The sequence below is a fragment of the Aspergillus candidus genome (assembly GCF_002847045.1).
Source record: "Aspergillus candidus strain CBS 102.13 unplaced genomic scaffold BDW47scaffold_50, whole genome shotgun sequence".
Classification (NCBI taxonomy): domain Eukaryota; kingdom Fungi; phylum Ascomycota; class Eurotiomycetes; order Eurotiales; family Aspergillaceae; genus Aspergillus; species Aspergillus candidus.
The window spans coordinates 54,629-71,908 of NW_020194055.1; the positions used below are offsets into that span (position 1 = coordinate 54,629).

Genomic DNA, 17,280 nt, shown 5'->3' on the forward strand with positions numbered 1-17,280 from the left:
CCCACTTGGACCCATCTGTATGGCTCCATCTCTGTAAGTACTGGTCACCACATTCTCATGGCTTCAACTTCCACCTGAAGATAGGACTCTGTCGAAAGCTGTTCAGTTCATCAGAAGTCGCGTTAGCATGCTGTATGCAGCAGTCCAATCCTCAACCTCATACCAGACTGTCATATGATATCAGGTTCATTGACATATTGAATAAGATGAAGATGGTCAATAGTGGAGAACTCGACTTGCCAAATGCAGTCGATCGAATCAGATCCATGGTCAACGTGGTTGGACAACATGGTTCACTGACCCATCTTGGGACTCTAATTATCTAATAACCTTCATGGTCAGCATCACATTGAGTTCCCTCTAAAAAGGTCCTTCCTCCCTGACTTCTCTACCTCGCTCTCTCCCACGGCACGTCATCTCTTCCCTACTCTTGTCGTCACCTTCCATCGACGTCCTTTTGCGGAGGCGAAGACGACATCAACCGTCCCACTGCCTTTCTTCCATCCCCTTTCTGATCTCGTCAACAGGCCGGCACGACTCGTGCATCGTCTCCCCACTTCTCCACGTCGTCCCGATTGGATCAGTGGTGTCGTTCCCCGACATCACTACTTACTGACAGTTGCTCCCTGTTATATAGTACTTACTACTATCTGTCAAAGTTCAAGAACTGGATCCACTCACAACAAGTTACCAAATCGCGAAGATTCCAAACGGAAGTAGCAGCATCTAAGATCTTCTTTCTCACCCGTTGCGCCATCCCCAAGCGCCCCGTTCTCCATACCCCGCGACTTTCAGACAGCGCCGAATCCAACAGCCAGTGCACCGATCAGTTTCCGACCAGTTCCCGCGCAGCTCCATTCCAACCACCCGTGCGGATTTCTCTCAGTAAACCACCGGGCGAAATACGGTAGGCTAGCCCTGGCGCAAGTGTCGTATACTTTTTGACCGGTCGGATCCGCGACCGACCGCGCAAACCACACGGTCATTCTGCCTCGCGCCATCTCGGAGTCCAACCCCCACCCAGTGCGATAAATCAACCGGACACCACCATGGGTTCCTGGAACTGGAGAGATCTGCTCACCAACCGGGACCGGCAACAGTTCCCTGAGGTAGTCGTCCCTCTCGCCAATGCCCCTGCGCCTGAGAAACCGACCACGGCCCCCTATGCGGAAAAGAAGCCCGACTCGGAAGCCGACTCTAACCACACCAATGACAGGGCATCATGTCAAGAGAAGGGCGCCGCTTCGTCGCCGCCGCCGCCGTACAGCGAGCTAACCCTCGAAACGCTTCGTGCGGAAGTCGAAGCGGACGTTTCCTCTTCCTCTCATGATACTGCCTATGACCGTACGTCCTCTGTCTAATCTGATTCCAAGCAGATCGGCCTTGCCCTGCCAGCGGGCTGGCGTGCGGATAACTCATGACCCCTACCCTGGTGGAACCGAGTTTCGGGTTCTAATGTCTCGTGCAGGGAAATCGAAGGTGATCAACAGGGCCATCCAGGATATTGGCATGGGCCGTTACCAGTATGAACTGTATGTTCTGTGTGGTTTTGGATGGGTTGCCGATAAGTAAGCGTTCCCTTCCCATAAGTTATAGACAATTATCTAACGCCCTCTAGTCTCTGGCTGCAGGTACGACTCCTTCGTGATCTGCATCGAAAATGAACTCTACTAACCCTGCTCAGGGAGTTGCTCTCACGCTGACTCCCCTGGCCAACGAATTCGGTATCTCCGAGTCTAATTCTCGTTTCGCAACGTGTGCCCTGTTCGTGGGTCTGATTGTTGGTGCTTCTTTCTGGGGTCTTGCCTCGGATGCAATTGGACGTCGGCCTGCGTTCAACATGACGCTATTTCTCTGTGGAGCATTTGGACTCGCCGCTGGTGGTGCATCGAGTTGGGTTGGGTATGTCTAGTTTTCTTTCTTCAGTTTTGCCCCCCTCAAATTAACGAGATTGATTTCAGGGCCTGCGCGCTGTACGCATGCTTAGGGGTAGGAGTAGGCGGAAACCTGCCTGTCGACGCTGCCGTCTTCCTGGAGTTTCTGCCTTTCACCTCAGGCAATCTTCTGAGCTCCCTGGCCGTATTCTGGTCCGTCGGGAATCTGATTGCCAGTCTGCTGGCGTGGGCATTCATCCCCAACTTCTCCTGCGACGAAGCCTCGACCTGCACCAAGGCGAACAACTGGGGTTGGAGATACCTGGTTTTGTCGCTGGGTGCCATCACATTTGCCATGTTCCTCTGTCGGTTCCTCCTCTTTACGCTGTACGAGTCGCCCAAGTACCTCGTCTCCCGAGGACGTCAGGATGAGGCCGTGGGTGCCGTTCAAGGCATCGCCAAGAAAAACAGGACCAAGACGTGGCTGACGGAGGAGATCCTAAATGAAATCGGGGGACACTCCGAGGAGAAAATCAAGGACCAAACTTTGTCCTATACGGAGATTCTTAGACGATCGCTGGAGCGGTTCTCCTACCAGCAGATCGTCCCCTTGTTCGGCAACAAGCGTCTCGGGTTTACCAGTATGATACCTTCATAATCTTCCCTAAAAACATCCCAATCCACTAACACGATACAGCGATTCTAATCTGGTTCTGCTGGACCACAATCGGCATGGGCTACACGCTCTTCAACGCCTTCCTCCCGCAATACATCGGCGCCAACTCCTCCACCTACATCACCTACCGCAACTACGCCATCACAGCCGTCTGCGGCCTGCCCGGCCCGCTCCTCGCCTGGTACACCGTCGACATCAAATACATCGGACGCAAAGGCACAATGGCTGCGTCAACCCTCATCACCGGCGTGCTCCTCTTCTGCTTCACAGCCTCCAAAGACCCCAACGTGCAGCTCGTCTGCTCCGCGCTCGAATCCTTCTTCCAGATGATCATGTACGGCGTGCTGTACGCCTACACGCCGGAGGTGTTCCCCGCGCCCAACCGTGGCACCGGCACCGGTATCGCTAGCTGTTTGAACCGCATTGCGGGGTTGATGGCGCCTATTATTGCTATTTACACGACTGATGCCGACCCCGCGAGTCCGATTTATGCGGCCGGGGCGCTTATGTTGGCTGCTTTTGTGGCGATGTGCTTGTTGCCGATTGAGACGCGGGGGAGACAAGCTCTATAGTTTGGATTATGAAGTTGGCTACTATGTGGGTAGTTTGCATATAAGAGAGATGACGGACCGTTGGGCTGGTATATACTCGAGACTGGTAAGGAGTGTATAATCGAGAACAGCCTTGACATTATCCCGCCGGAGTGTATATACTGTATACGAGGCTTGCATCATACACTGAACTTGAACGATGTTCACGTGTGTATTTATCAGCGAGACATCTCATTCGATACCGTTTAATTTTATTCAAATGACAGTTATGGCTATGTCTAACAGAGTATAAGTCCAAAGCAAATATACCAATTTATTGATTTTCAACTTCATTAGCTACTTCAACAATACAGCCACTGATACATGACACCACCAAGTTCAGCGGTAAGTAGGCAAGCAAGCGGGCAGGCAGGCAGGCAAGCAAGCAAGTAAGTACCTATGCATCAACAGACAGACACAAACCCCATTCTCCCTACCTACGTAGCAGAACAATACCCCGCACAAAGCGTCAAAACCTCAGTCGCCTCCGCCGAACAATCCTTAACATGGTTCCCACCCGGATTCACCCCATCCGCCCAACAGATGCTCTCACAGCTCGGATCATCACTCATCACAGTCAACGCATCCCCCTCGAACGGCGCCCCAAACACATTCGACAGATCATACCACACGCGGTCGCCCGTCAGCGAGTACGCGAAGTTCGTCTGCGCGGACCCGTCCCACAGGCCGTCCGGGCTGCGCGTGATCTTCAGCGCGACGCCGCCGGACGCGTCGTCGTGGTGCACATCCTCGCTGTAGATCTCGTTCGCGAGGAGCGTCTGGCGGGGCCCGACGGCGCCGCCGACGGACCAGAGGTAGACGGGGTCGGGGCAGTTGTTGTGCACGACGGCGCGGCCGAGGGCGGTGGCTTGGGCTGTGAGGCCGAGGGTTGTTGCCAGGGTGGAGAATTTCATGTTGGTGGGAGGTTTGGTGTTTGGTGGTTGATTTGAGGAGGAGAAATGGTCTTTTTTTGAGAAGTGCTTGCTTGATTCTTGACTTGATTTCTTTTCTTGTTGGAATAGACGCAGGATACACTCACCTTTTTATACCTTTTTCCCTCCCAATATAAAGCAAGATGGAAGACCGTTTTCGTTCTCGTTTTCATCCTCATCTACATCATAGCACGCCCATCTCAGAGCAAGTCAACATTGGAAAATAGTAACATCAGAAAACTGGTACACTATTCCAACCAACCACGCATTCCATCCCCGCAGAGAACCACACTCCATCTGAGACAGGTAGCATTTGCTTCCTTTCTATAGGGTACCTGGGGTGGCGGGCTACAGCGGTGGCTACTATTAATTATAGAGTACTTTTATTATAGATCAAATCTGATAGATACCCCTCAAACCCAACCCCAAACCCAAACGCCACAGCCAAACCCAACCACAGCTACCTCTACTACTAATGCAGCATCTGCTTGCTCACGAAGGCATCTGGTTGGTGTTGTTCCATACTACCTCCCTAACCAAGTCAAGGCCCCCCGCGGATACCAGTATCCAACCACCAAACCTAATCAGATGACATCCCCAACCAAGAATGCCCCTCGTATTTCCTCCGGTTACATACAATGCTTTTTCTCGGAAAACAAAGTCCGCTTCGGCGCCATCAACCACCGTGACATCGGAATGTGGGGGGGCGCGGGAGTTAGTCAGCGTCGTTTTTGGACAGTTGCGGCAATTCTGCACGGAGAATAGATAGCTAATGGGTGAGCGTGTGGTGTGGGTATCTTTGACTTTGGGGGAGTTGGGGAGCCGTGGTTTGGGGGGTTGTTTTCTATGGGTTTGTTGGGTCATTTACGAAGATGGATAATGTAACTCTGGGTTTTATTTCCGTTACTATCTATAGGTTTTTTATCATTTCATGTCCGGGTCGGCCGAGGTGGTGGACGAACGGATAGGGAACTAGGTAGGTAACTACAATGCGTCATGTAGTATTGTTGTAGTAGTCGTAGTGCCATAGTGCCCTAGCAAGTGGTATGGTATGATATGTATGTATGTGCAAGAGCAAGTGGATACATCGCCCCTAGCGTAAAACCCCCGATTCAATTCATCCCAGGTGTGGGCTGGGTGTTCTTCTTACTCGGCGACCGGCTTGTCCGCCTGTCTTCTTCAACCTCCTCGCTATCGTGCACATCCGCCCGCTCCTCGACCCACCGGAAGACATCCCCCTTGTGGTGCATCAGCATCTCGCTGAGGCCCGCTTTCGGCGACTGGATCAGTTGGCCGTAGCGCTTGGAGGGCTTGCGCTGGCCGGTGTTGTTCCAGACGCCGTGCGTGTGGGAGACGAATACGAGGGAATTCTGCCTTGGATTAGCGCGCTGCGGCAAAGAAGGAGCGCCGGGTGGGGACGGGGTCGGGATTTGACTTACGTCTCTGTACCATCGGGAGAGCCAGGTCTGCGTGTGCGAGGCTACTGCGCGGACGGGGTTTTCGGCGACGAATGAGACGACGCCGTTGACTCGTTGGTATAGTGTGTCTTGGACGGAAGGTTAGTCGCTGGCGCACGTGTTACTTGGTGGCGTGGTGTTACCTCTATTGATTAGAAGGTTTGCAACTCCGTAGAATGCATTTCCGATGCCGAGAAGGAATATTTCTGTCGCGTCGTTCGGTCTGTCCTTCATTAGTTCGTGGACCGATGGCCTTCCATTCGTCGTATCCACTCACTCGATGTAATTGTCCCACAGATATCCAGCCAGCTCCTCAGTAGCAGTAGGTCTATTCTCGCTTTCGTCCTCATATTTCCCCGGTGACTTTGGATGTCAGTAATATCACATAATATGAAGAGAACAAAACGCACCGGCTCCATTGTCGCATGTTTCGGAATATTTACATCTATCACGGCGTAGCCTTTGCCAATCGCCCATGCGATATAGTCCTTCATGACATCAGCCTTATTCGGTTAGCGCATGCAGTAAGCTAGGTAGGTGATTACTGACCATCCAGCAGTTGTGAGCTTCCAGCTTGTTGGTGACTGGATGGGGCAAGCCCATGATTTCCGGTCTGCATTCGTCAGATACAATTCTGTGATTCGGTCGGGATACTCACGGGTCGTGGAAGATCACCAGGAGAGGTGTGGCTTGGTAGTAGTTCGCGCTGTTGGGCTTAGTACATGGTCGTAGACTGCGATCTCCTGTCTTACCTCGCCAAAACTTGGTTCTCGAATGACTTGGAAATAGCCGTCCGGTAGATAAAAAGTGATGTAAGCTTGTAGTTGTCGTAGAGTTGCTTCGACTGGTACGCGCGGATGACATCTGCGGCTGTTAATACTGCTCTGTGGGACCTAGAGGAGAGACAAACCATGAAGCCTATCCGTCCACAATCCATCCGTCTCTGGTCGCTTCGGATACATGCACCGCCAGAAACGAGACTGGATCATCATGACCTGCCGTACAACGGAGATCGCCTCATCCGAAGCCGTGTTGGAATGCAGTCTATCTGGCGGATCCCCCATGAGGGTCTTGGTGACTGCAAGCGCCGATTTGGAAATTGACCGGAAGTTGTAACCGCCCTGTATACTGTCAGTCCTTGCAGAATTATAGAACCACGGACGATCTAACCTCTAAGCACACGGAAACCTTTCCTTCCGCCAGCGTCATCAACATGTGTGTCATCGCGGCATAACAAGCCGGGGTCACGAAGCATCCTCCGAGCTCGTCGCCCACGGCGGCGTCGAATCCAGAGGCAACTAGGATGTGTCAGTCTAAAACTCATCTTTACTAAACCTGTCAATAGCATACTTATCACCAGGTCCGGATTGAACTCCTGGGCAATTGGCATGACGACCTGCTGGAATGCAAAGAGGTAATCGCCATCGCCCATCCCTTGGTTCTTCCAAGGAATATTGACATTCCTACACCATGTCAGCGTCTGATATCCAATGATCAGCGTATCACATACCGGCCAAGGCCTGCGCCTTCACCACAATGATCCCAATCACCTTCGTCACCGCCCGGGTAAAAGTTGCCATCCCGATACACATGCAACGAGATGTAGAGGATATTGGGGTCGTCGTAGAATGCTTTTTGGATACCATTTCCTACAAAGCGTGAGCAACATTACCGTCTGCTGAGACGACGCCAAGATTTACCGTGATGGACATCCCTGTTCATGTTAATATTCCTCGCAATATCAAGGATTGGGACTGACTCACCAATCCAGAATCATAATCTTTCGACAGCTGTCTCCGAGCTCCCTCTGGCAAACACGTGCGGCCACGGAGACGTTGTTGAATAAGCAGAACCCCATGGTTTTGTCATGCTCAGCATGATGTCCAGGCGGTCGAATGACGGCGATTGCATTCTTCACTTTTCGGGTGGCGACAGCAAGGCAAGTCTCAATGGCTCCGCCGACCGAAAGCAAGGACGATGCAAACGTGAGTTTATTGAAATAGATCGAGTCGCGTTGGTGTTCCAGCTGGATCAGCTCCTCGTCAGACATATCTGCACAGCGTCAGTTAATCAACAATGAAGACATGTTCATAAAACCTGCGGGGCGTACCTTTCGTGCTCTCCACAAAGGCATAATGGTCCGGCGTGTGTACCAGTGAGACCTCATCTTCGGTAGCATTGCGGGCACTGATTCGCTGCAAGGGTCGAGAGACCAGTGGCCGAGACGACTCGGAGTCGTCCACAAGGCCCGCTCGACACAGTTCTTTGTAGATGTAGTAGATACGTCGCGGGTCTTCCGGATGGACATCTGTGCTTGGTCGTACCTCGCAGTGATAGCGCATTTGAACATCGTAGCACAGCCCGGACGCGAGCGAGGCAATTGGCAGGCCTGTCCGGGTGGCAACATCGTCATCAGACCAGTTCGAGTTCTCTTCCACCAGGCTGTCTGGCTTGTCGAGATCCTCAGCGGTCGCATCACCAGAGTCGGTCGACTTGGGCAGACTCTTGGGGGGCGAAACGCCGGCGTCGCCTGCTCCGTCGCCCGACTGGATGGGTAAGTTGATGGACGAGCCCAGCAAGGGCGGTGCTAGCCACGGATCCGATCTCCCCAGGAGATGGGCGGGCATTTGGTGCTGGTCGCTGACGCCATCCGTCAGATGGTGCGAAGTAGTGGTCGGGTGATGGTGGTGGGAGCCAGCGTCTCCCATGACGGTGTCTTCGTCCTGTTCCATGATTCCCAAGAAGAACCCTAGGGAACTTCTGACTTGGCTCTTCTCAGATGGCAAATTTAAGCCACTGGCATTTCATGGACAGGGTGGTACGCTAGACAGACGAGGATGATGCTCGCAAGAATCTTCTACCACACAAGCGCTTGGTACGTAAAGCCGAGGCGCACAATTCAAAGTAAATCGTGCGGTTGAGTTTAAGCACCCCAAAGGAAAGAGCGAAACAAATAGTCGGCTGTGTTTCTTTATGCGGAGGTGAATTGCAACAATGCAGTGAGGCTTAGGTCGTAGTAGAGCGACTACTACTAGTAGGGTCCGTCCGATGCGGGAGATGGATAATGGATAGCGACCAACGCGGGACAAACCAAATCAATTTGAGCAATCTGAAAGAAAGAGATCCGGTTGGTGGACCCGTTATGCCAGCCTCTTATGGGTACCGGTTGGCGTTGGCAATCGCGACAAGACACTACTGTAAAGTCGTTCTGGTTTGGTCTGGGTCCAGCATGTAGCTCCCAAAAGACGGTTGACCTAGCTCCCCGACACGTGACCTCCAGCAAGCCTGCGTCTGATAGGCCCACGGTTGTCAATCAAGGGTCTCAAAGGAAGAAAGGACATGCGCCTTGATTCTATTGTGGGTGTGTGATCAGAAGAGCTTCATTAAATCCAGGCAGTAGAGTCCAAACTTGAAAGGAGTAACTGCGAGATGTACGTGAAAGAGCGTTAGTTGATCGGTGGTCTCGACCGAGAATTCGCCGACCAGCACCGGCATTGGCCGACACTAATCATCTACCTATTATCTGTACGGATGTCCCTGGTTACTACCACTAACCACTAGAGACGATTGACAGCGCGTTATCTACCAATTTACAAGGAAACATTGCATTGGACGTTGATGTATTTGGACGTTAATGTATCATTTCATTAAAGTAGTACGTTATCATGTGCTTTTATGCTAGTGGACGCGATCCATCAAGCCCGTGTCCAGAAGGCGACAGGTCCCACAGCCACGAAGCGTTGTTTTGGGTCATTTAAAGGAGACTCTTGGCCCCCACGCTCCGACCTGATTCCTATTGCGAATCCACACCGGCAATGTAGGCGATGAGGTCAACAACACGGTGGGAGTATCCCCACTCGTTGTCGTACCAGGAGACGAGCTTGATGAAGTGCTCGTTCAGGGCGATACCGGCCTTGGCATCGAAGATGGAGGAGTTATCATCGCCGTTGAGATCGGAGGAGACGATGTCGTCCTCGGTGTAGCCGAGGATGCCTAGACAGCAGGTTAGCAAACAGTTAATTGACCATAAGGAGTTCTAGTGATCATACCCTTGAGCTCGCCCTCGGAGGCAGCCTTCATGGTCTTCTTGATCTGGTCGTAGGTGACGGGCTTCTCGGTGCGGCAGGTCAGGTCAACGACGGAGACGTTGGCGGTGGGCACACGCATGGCCATGCCGGTCAGCTTGCCGTTGAGCGAAGGGATGACCTTGCCGACAGCCTTGGCGGCACCGGTGGAGCTGGGGATGATGTTCTGGGCCGCAGTGCGGCCACCACGCCAGTCCTTAGCGGAGGGACCATCGACGGTCTTCTGGGTGGCGGTGTAGGAGTGGATGGTGGTCATGAGACCCTCAACCAGGCCGAAGTTGTCGTTGACCACCTTGGCCATGGGGGCCAGGCAGTTGGTGGTGCAAGAGGCGTTGGAGAGGACGTTGACATCCTTGGTGTAGGTGTTGTTGTTGACACCCATGACGTACATGGGGGCGTCCGCGGAGGGAGCGGAGATGATGACCTTCTTGGCACCACCCTTCAAGTGAGCAGAGGCCTTCTCGGTGGTGGTGAAGACACCGGTGGACTCGACGACGTAGGCAGCACCGGTCTCGGCCCAGGGGATGTTGGCGGGGTCACGCTCGGAGTAGAAGCGGATCTTCTTGCCGTTGACGATCAGACCACCGTCGAACAGCTCAATGGAGCCCTTGAACTGTCCGTGGGTGCTGTCATACTTGAGCATGTAGGCCTGTTGAATATCGTGGTTAGTCAACTGTCCTCTGGGTAGAGCTCAGATGGGCAGTGCATACAGCATAGTGGGTCTCAATGAAGGGGTCGTTGACAGCGACGACGTCAACGTTGCCAGCAGCGATGCTATAAAATCAAGCTTGGTCAGCATAGTGATCCAAACCGATGTCTTGATCCATGTTTTCCATGGGGTGATCAAGTTCATTTCTCAGACCAGGAGCCACTCACGCGTTACGGAAGACCTGGATGAATTGTTAGTTACCTGGGACCAATTCACTGCTGCAGAGACCAAGGGAGAACTCACGATACGACCGATACGACCGAAGCCGTTGATACCAACCTGGGGAACCATTGTGGTGATCTGAGGCGGGGTAGCTGTTAGCTTGGAGGGGTAACAGTAGAGATGGGGAGTGTATTGTCTCTGTTCGTTGTGAGAGAGAAGTACTTACAGATGAAATTTGAAAAAGGGGGAGATGGTAGAAGATGAAGAGTGAAGGGAAGTGATGAATGGATGAAAGAGAAGAGAAGAGAGAGAGAGAGAGAAGAAGAAGAGAAGTAGGATGGTGGGGGAGGGGTCAAGTAGAAAAAGGATGGGAAACGCGGGACAACTGACGCAACGACCAGATTCCATCGTACACTAGGGGACCCAACCTCAAGCGTCTCGGTCAAATCAAAAGCGCACACCGGGCGGACCGACGGGGCCAAAAGCCACCAGCAGCTCAGTAAACGGGTCATGGCCAGCTTAGGTTCCCGGCTTGCGCCGCTCCCCAGCTCCCCAGCAACCTTTTCCGGTTTCATACACCGGGCAAAGCAGGAGACTCACGATATCTGTGAACCCTCCCTCCCCTCGGCAGCTCCGTAGGTGGCCAATCAGTGGGCTCGACGCGGTCCTCGCTCCGATCCACCTCGTGAATCTTTTGCCAGATTCTCGGAACTTCCCAGGGGTTAGCTACGGAGAGCTACGGATCTAAGGCAATTCTCGGGCCTTTGACAGTTAACTATTACCTTCTTTACCCGTATCGAATGAGGGGATTCTTTATTAGGGAAAGGGTGGGATTGATAGGTGATGAATTATGATGTAATTAGGACCATCCTATTAGGGGTTGAGCCATATCTGCTACTCGACCAGAACATGATGACGGTGACACCGTCTCTCACGGTCTCAACCCCTCTAAAGGACTGAGGGGCAAAGCAAAACCCTTTCCGCTTTCGGGCCGTGAGACCGATCCGGGTCAATAATGGTCCGCATTCCTTGGATCGAATGGGCGTTCTGAAGGACCAGATCATGTCTCTCCGTGAGCCTGAAAGAGTCACCGAGTCACCGGTGGCCTGGGAATTGATCACGCGTTGCGGTGCAATTTTCATGGTGATAGACCGTTGTCAATCGATTTCTAATATCAATTGATCTGGACTGGATTTATTTTATTTGTCTTGATTTTTAAATTAATGATTACTTTCTTCGAATATCTATTTAAATTATGGTTGTGCTGATACATCACTTTCCGTTACGGAGTTATGCACGTATTTCTGAGATCAACTTGCGATAGGATATCCAAGATGTGTCTGGGAAACAGTTATGAAACCACTCATAGACAATCACTTCCGCCTAACCCCGCAATGCGTAACAGAAAGTACCTTGGAGAGGATCAGATCAGACAACCAATCTACCCAGACAATGCCAGCGAAGAACACCCTCCATCGGATAAATCAACAATACCACCCTACCAAACATCGAGGTCCCGGCCGTTCTAGTTGGACAGCCTCGTCAACATCAAGCAATCAATCGATCAATCAATCAATCAATCAATCCATAGAAGTGGTATGATGGACACACCGATCTTTGACTCGGGCGCATCGACACAATCCTCCCACTGGGTGAGTTCTCCGACCACTGTCTGTTGGTGGGACCATCATCCTGGAAGGAATGGCTGCTTGGTAACCGATTCCAATTTCCTGCGTAACTCTGTTTGGTGGTGATTGCCACTCGGAAACTTGACTTTACTCAAGTGATCCAAAATGACATCCGGGGTAGGATATAGGTGTCCATTAATGACATGGGCGTGGATATTAAAATTAGGTAAGATTTCTTTGATAGCTTAAGTCATTTTCAACTCCAAATCCCGACCTCAAAGCCAACACGTCCATCCATTACGGAAGCCATGGGCCATGGTCGGCAATGGGGAAGAAATAAAAAAAGGAGAACCGGGTCTCCTCGCCCATTATCAATATATAGACAAGATTGAAATAGATCAGACGTCGTCCTTTCCCTGCGTAAATTCCTGAACCCCCTCTTTCCGATATTCAACTCTATAAGTACAGAGGGACAAGCCCTTGTAGTGCCACTGCATGTCCCCTACACCGGAAGAAAACGAAAGAAAAAATGAACGCTTTCATCTGCATTTACTCCTCCTTGACACCACCCCGGTAGTTCTTCTCGGCGTTCTCGATCGAGGCCTTGTCGCTCTTGACCTGACCCTGGCCCATGAAGCTGTTGCCAGCCTTGAAGGGACGCGCCAGATCACCGGTGGCGGGCTTGCCAAAGACGTGGATCTTGACGAGGTTCGACTCGAGGGCGCTCTTCAGGGGGAGGATCGACTGGATCAGGAGAGGGTTGGTGTACTTGAAGTAGATGTGCATGACACACATCATGCCGACACCCATCAGCTGACCCTTCATCAGGGTACGCAGCTGTCCTCGGTCGTACTCCATGTTGGTGGTGGTCACCGGCTTGGGCTCCTCGGTGCTGCCCATGGGGGCGGGCTCGACATACTTGAGCGTAGTCAAGTCTACAGATTGGGTTAGCGAATTGGATCTTCTTGTAGCTAGTCGCGAATATAGATACATACCCTTCTTGGCGGTGATCTTGGACTGCGTGTATAGGTACAGACTCAAGATGATGACGTTGGACAAGATGTACACGCCACGGACCATCATGAGCACATCGGGGTCGTCAAAGGCAATCTTCTTCGACAGCTGCATCATCACCACGATGATGGCGAGGTTCGTTCTGTACAGGCACTGCACGTTAGCAATGCACAGGGTACCCATACGGCAAAAGGACGCGCCCAAAACCGATTTCTTCGAGATTGTATAGCCCACGCCATTACTACCAGGGAAAAGCACTTACACCTGAGGAGACACCATTTTGACGAAAGAGCCGTTTGAAAGCGCGCAAAGAGAAAGCGGGGATGAAAGGCGGTTGAAGATGCGCGTACGGGGACAGAAACTTCCTCAGCGTGCGGAACTGGGGAAGTCGGACAGCTGTCCAGATAGGTGCAGGTCACGTGCAGAAAACCCTTCTGTGGCGCGGTGTTTAGTGTTTACCCGTTGTTGCCACGAGACTGATAACACGATAACTAGTTAGTGAGCAGTCCGCAGCACATTCCAGAAGGTCGTGGTTGGCGGCCTCAGGCAGGCATGTCCAGGCTGTGAGGCATCAAGATCCAGATCACCTGGTTGGCTTAGGTAATGGGCAGCGGCCATCAATGCTCTTTGCACGGTTGGATCCTTGCCAACCTTCACGATGCCCTGATGTGTTCAAAGGCAACCATGCTCCAAGATCATGATGGCATCAGAGGTTTATATGGCACTTTCTGCTTGAGAAGTGCCATTCACTGATAATGTTTACAGGTTTACCGAGATGGTATGCCTGAAGACCAGAGCATCGCTCTGTGACTCTTCTCAGACTTTACTCACTCCTGTCAGACAAGCGCATGGTGGTATGCTCATGTGCTGGGTACCTAATCCAGCATTGATAATCTCTACAGGCTGATCTTATCTATTCAAATTCATTTGATCAGACTCTACACCACACCCATCGAATGCCATGGCAGTCAACCACGGTCGTCGTGGGGAGACTGCGCCCACTGCAGCTGGGCCCGTCTTGAGCATGTTTCCCGATCGGGACTAGCGTTGTTCCACGCTCGATGCCGTCTTTAGCGACCAGGATGGCTCTGACATTTCTGACTCCTTCATCCATCAACAACGCGCGCGTCTCCAGAAATCGGATCGCTTCAACATCCACCATCCCGCTCTATCGATTCCAGTTCCCTTTTGACGCGACATTTCCATCCTTGCGACCCTAAACCTCGACGCTTTTCAAAATGCCGGGCGGAAAAGGAAAGTCTGTTGGTGGAAAGGGCGGTTCCAAGGACTCTGCGGGGAAGTCCCAGAAGTCCCACAGCGCAAAGGCCGGTTTGCAGGTCAGTGTTTTCATCTTCTGCATCAGTTTGATGGCGCGAGGGTTTGCCTTGTGACGGCGACCAGTGATGTGGTAGCTTTGGGGTTTCCTATTTTCCCGTTTCCCCTCTCTTGGCTAGTGATGTTCTCGAGACGCGTCGACTCCTGTATCGCAGTGCGAACTTGGGCTGTGACTCGTGTCTCGTTTCAGGTTCCTCGGATGCCCGCCCGGGTAATCCCGTTTGGGAATTTCTTCGCTGCCAAGTTTTAGACCCTATCTTGCAACATTCACTATAAGCGGGATGTTAAGGCTGACGTTTATGAATTTACAGTTCCCCTGCGGTCGTGTCAAGCGTTTCTTGAAGAACAACACCCAGAATAAAATGCGCGTTGGTGCTAAAGGTACACTACCCTCATTGCTCGCAGGCTCCATGCCTGCCCCTCCCAAACTAGCCTGTTGGAAAACACCACTAATACGACTATTCAACCAGCCGCTGTCTATGTCACTGCCGTCCTCGAATATCTGACTGCGGAAGTGCTCGAGCTTGCCGGAAACGCCGCGAAGGATTTGAAAGTCAAGCGTATCACCCCGCGCCATCTGCAACTCGCGATCCGTGGAGACGAAGAGCTGGACACGTTGATTCGCGCGACCATCGCCTTTGGCGGTGTGCTACCGCGCATCAACCGCGCGCTCCTGCTCAAGGTGGAGCAGAAGAAGAAAACCAAGTCCGATGCTTAATTTACGGCGAATACCCCACGAAAATATGGCGTTTGGTAACGATGACGACTGAAAGCGCTCAGGATGTGCATGTGCATGGATCGATGTCCGCGGTCGTGTTCCATCCAATATTAATCTCACGACAATGACGAACTACGGGACAGCAGACTTGCCAGCAGACACCAGACACCAGACACCACCCACACCCTGATATCGCTGCAATTCGAAACGTAAAAGAAGAAAAATCCTTTCGATCATCTATTCCTGATAGTGGTTCTTTTTTTCACTTTTTCACTTTTCCTCTAATATTATTCACCCAGTGTTGTTTCTTTTTTTCTTTTTTTTTAACTTTTCCTCTCTTCATTACTCTATTCCTCCCATCCCCGCGCTATCCGTCCAAACCTCTAGTTTGAATCACCAAGGGCGCTCGCTATATTAGGATGGGGAAAAAAGGGGAAATCAACAACTCACTAGTGGGCTTGCAAGGTTTATCACTTCTGTTCTTACTTTTCCCCACGTTCAAGTAAATTTCTGTTCTATTATTATCATTGTTCGATTGATGGTGTTGAGTGATTTCTGTTTGTCTTTTCTTCACCTGTCTACTTACCTCCAACCTCCCTAACTACTTACCTATACTACGCTCAAGTCAGCTCTCTTATCAACCACTCATGGTTTTCCCCATCTATTCGAGTGGTAAAAGTAGATAATAATGCCAGTCGTTCTGTACTACCAGTCAAGTTTGTTCCTACTAGTAACTAGTATATTCCATGTCCATCTCCCCTCCCGGATCCCAACCTACCAGCCTATTATCTATCCACTCCATCATCTAGCCTATCAGCCTCTCCTCACTAGGTCAGCTACTTAGTATATGTCCTATCTGTTTCACACTACCAGTCAATCATGTTCCTACTCGTAGTTATGCAGTACCTTACCTACCACACACTACATGTATATATACATCCCACTCACTCCCTACCCAGAGCTACACAGGTACGACTCGGCCTACCCACTCATTCAATATATTTTGGACGTTACTCTCTCCTCGCCACGTTGGAATATTTTTTTTTTTTTTGTTTGTTTTTTGGCTCTCGGCCTGGAACTGGGAGGTACGTGGTCTAGGCTTGAATAGAGTCTGTATAATCATGTACTGTTAGACAAATTGTGTAACATGCTTATCAAGACATGTACGTCGTGAACTAATCGATGGATAAAAGTATAACCAAGTCAAACAAGTATATCACTAGACATATAAACAATAAGATAAACCATCTTAACCCAAACAGATGTACGTACGTAAAAGGGCTATCGTAGATTCAAACGAACCATGAGAAAAACAGTACCATGAGAAAAACAGTAAACTCTACGGAGTACAAAACCAACAAAACAAGGCAATCTACACAAGATCGACAGATGAATTGAGTAGATTAATACTCACTCTCCTTCCTTGATCATCTGCAACGAAAGCGATTCATATTCTGTAAAATTTAAAATACACGATTTGAATACAAGAACACGTGAAAGCCCTTATACCCATGCGTCCAATCTTACTCACCAACACCTACATCGCAGAGCATAATTACCGCCACCATCAAAGTCAAGTCCAGGTAGGTCCAAACTAATAATAAAACATACATTTATTGACGATCTGAAAAAGGTAATCAGAGTAAAGTACTAGAGACGATTCAGGGGCAAGATAGATAGATAGAAAGAGATAAGAATGAGAAGATAGTGCAAACTCGGCCTCGTGGGGTAGATAGATAGTCAAGGCCCATTAAAAGGGGGAGTGATGGATGGATGTGGATGCATTGGCGAGAACAGAAAGAGGAAATGACTGGAATGGTAAAGTAAAAGAATTGAGATAAAGAAAAGGCAGATTCGTTTGTTTGCAACTCGGGGGCAAGAGTAAGGTAAGATAGATAGGTAGACAACCGGCTGGGAAAACCTACCTATCGGACTCGCTCACTAGTCCGATGGTTGGTTGTCTTGGTATCAGTGGACAGAATGGTTGATTATGCCCTCTTGAACTCCGTCGAGCCACCGTACGTAAACGCAAACGGCCACCCTTTGATGTCGAGACCACAAATCCTATGTTGATGCAAATACAGTCGAAGCCAAACCAGC

General features: G+C 50.9%; 7 protein-coding genes across 7 annotated transcripts; 3 read left to right on the forward strand and 4 right to left on the reverse strand.

Moving 5' to 3' along the window:
* Positions 1-406: 406 nt before the first annotated feature.
* Positions 407-3,336, forward strand: BDW47DRAFT_110831 (MFS general substrate transporter). The gene is made up of 6 exons (XM_024813807.1): positions 407-1,344; positions 1,469-1,568; positions 1,619-1,631; positions 1,685-1,902; positions 1,962-2,515; positions 2,572-3,336. Exons 1-6 carry the CDS (start codon positions 1,050-1,052, stop codon positions 3,120-3,122), a joined length of 1,731 nt encoding a protein of 576 aa, XP_024669177.1. The 5' UTR covers positions 407-1,049; the 3' UTR covers positions 3,123-3,336.
* A 96-nt stretch (positions 3,337-3,432) lies between these two features.
* Positions 3,433-4,348, reverse strand: BDW47DRAFT_110833 (putative BYS1 domain protein). Its single transcript, XM_024813808.1, has 2 exons — positions 4,180-4,348; positions 3,433-4,124 (listed from the first exon to the last, which is right to left on the reverse strand). The coding sequence occupies exon 2, from the start codon at positions 4,052-4,054 to the stop codon at positions 3,578-3,580; it is 477 nt and encodes a 158-aa protein (XP_024669178.1). The 5' UTR covers positions 4,055-4,124; positions 4,180-4,348; the 3' UTR covers positions 3,433-3,577.
* Positions 4,349-5,095: 747 nt separating this feature from the next.
* Positions 5,096-8,472, reverse strand: hdaA (histone deacetylase hdaA). Its single transcript, XM_024819592.1, has 15 exons — positions 7,640-8,472; positions 7,293-7,581; positions 7,230-7,243; positions 7,040-7,178; positions 6,880-6,992; positions 6,700-6,827; positions 6,440-6,650; positions 6,282-6,393; positions 6,188-6,235; positions 6,079-6,142; positions 5,940-6,032; positions 5,807-5,892; positions 5,673-5,752; positions 5,512-5,618; positions 5,096-5,442 (listed from the first exon to the last, which is right to left on the reverse strand). Exons 1-15 carry the CDS (start codon positions 8,259-8,261, stop codon positions 5,185-5,187), a joined length of 2,364 nt encoding a protein of 787 aa, XP_024669179.1. The 5' UTR covers positions 8,262-8,472; the 3' UTR covers positions 5,096-5,184.
* A 667-nt stretch (positions 8,473-9,139) lies between these two features.
* gpdA (glyceraldehyde 3-phosphate dehydrogenase GpdA) lies at positions 9,140-10,842 on the reverse strand. The gene is made up of 6 exons (XM_024813809.1): positions 10,712-10,842; positions 10,567-10,623; positions 10,491-10,504; positions 10,325-10,388; positions 9,579-10,263; positions 9,140-9,522 (listed from the first exon to the last, which is right to left on the reverse strand). Exons 2-6 carry the CDS (start codon positions 10,612-10,614, stop codon positions 9,323-9,325), a joined length of 1,011 nt encoding a protein of 336 aa, XP_024669180.1. The 5' UTR covers positions 10,615-10,623; positions 10,712-10,842; the 3' UTR covers positions 9,140-9,322.
* Positions 10,843-12,006: 1,164 nt separating this feature from the next.
* Positions 12,007-12,312, forward strand: BDW47DRAFT_110841 (uncharacterized protein). Its single transcript, XM_024813810.1, has one exon. The coding sequence runs from the start codon at positions 12,084-12,086 to the stop codon at positions 12,237-12,239; it is 156 nt and encodes a 51-aa protein (XP_024669181.1). The 5' UTR covers positions 12,007-12,083; the 3' UTR covers positions 12,240-12,312.
* An 11-nt stretch (positions 12,313-12,323) lies between these two features.
* On the reverse strand, positions 12,324-13,552 carry BDW47DRAFT_110842 (PHO88 family protein). The gene is made up of 3 exons (XM_024813811.1): positions 13,390-13,552; positions 13,109-13,269; positions 12,324-13,048 (listed from the first exon to the last, which is right to left on the reverse strand). The coding sequence occupies exons 1-3, from the start codon at positions 13,404-13,406 to the stop codon at positions 12,663-12,665; spliced, it is 564 nt and encodes a 187-aa protein (XP_024669182.1). The 5' UTR covers positions 13,407-13,552; the 3' UTR covers positions 12,324-12,662.
* Positions 13,553-13,790: 238 nt separating this feature from the next.
* htz1 (histone H2AZ) lies at positions 13,791-15,896 on the forward strand. The gene is made up of 3 exons (XM_024813812.1): positions 13,791-14,464; positions 14,774-14,843; positions 14,933-15,896. The coding sequence occupies exons 1-3, from the start codon at positions 14,366-14,368 to the stop codon at positions 15,178-15,180; spliced, it is 417 nt and encodes a 138-aa protein (XP_024669183.1). The 5' UTR covers positions 13,791-14,365; the 3' UTR covers positions 15,181-15,896.
* The last annotated feature ends 1,384 nt before the right edge of the window (positions 15,897-17,280 follow it).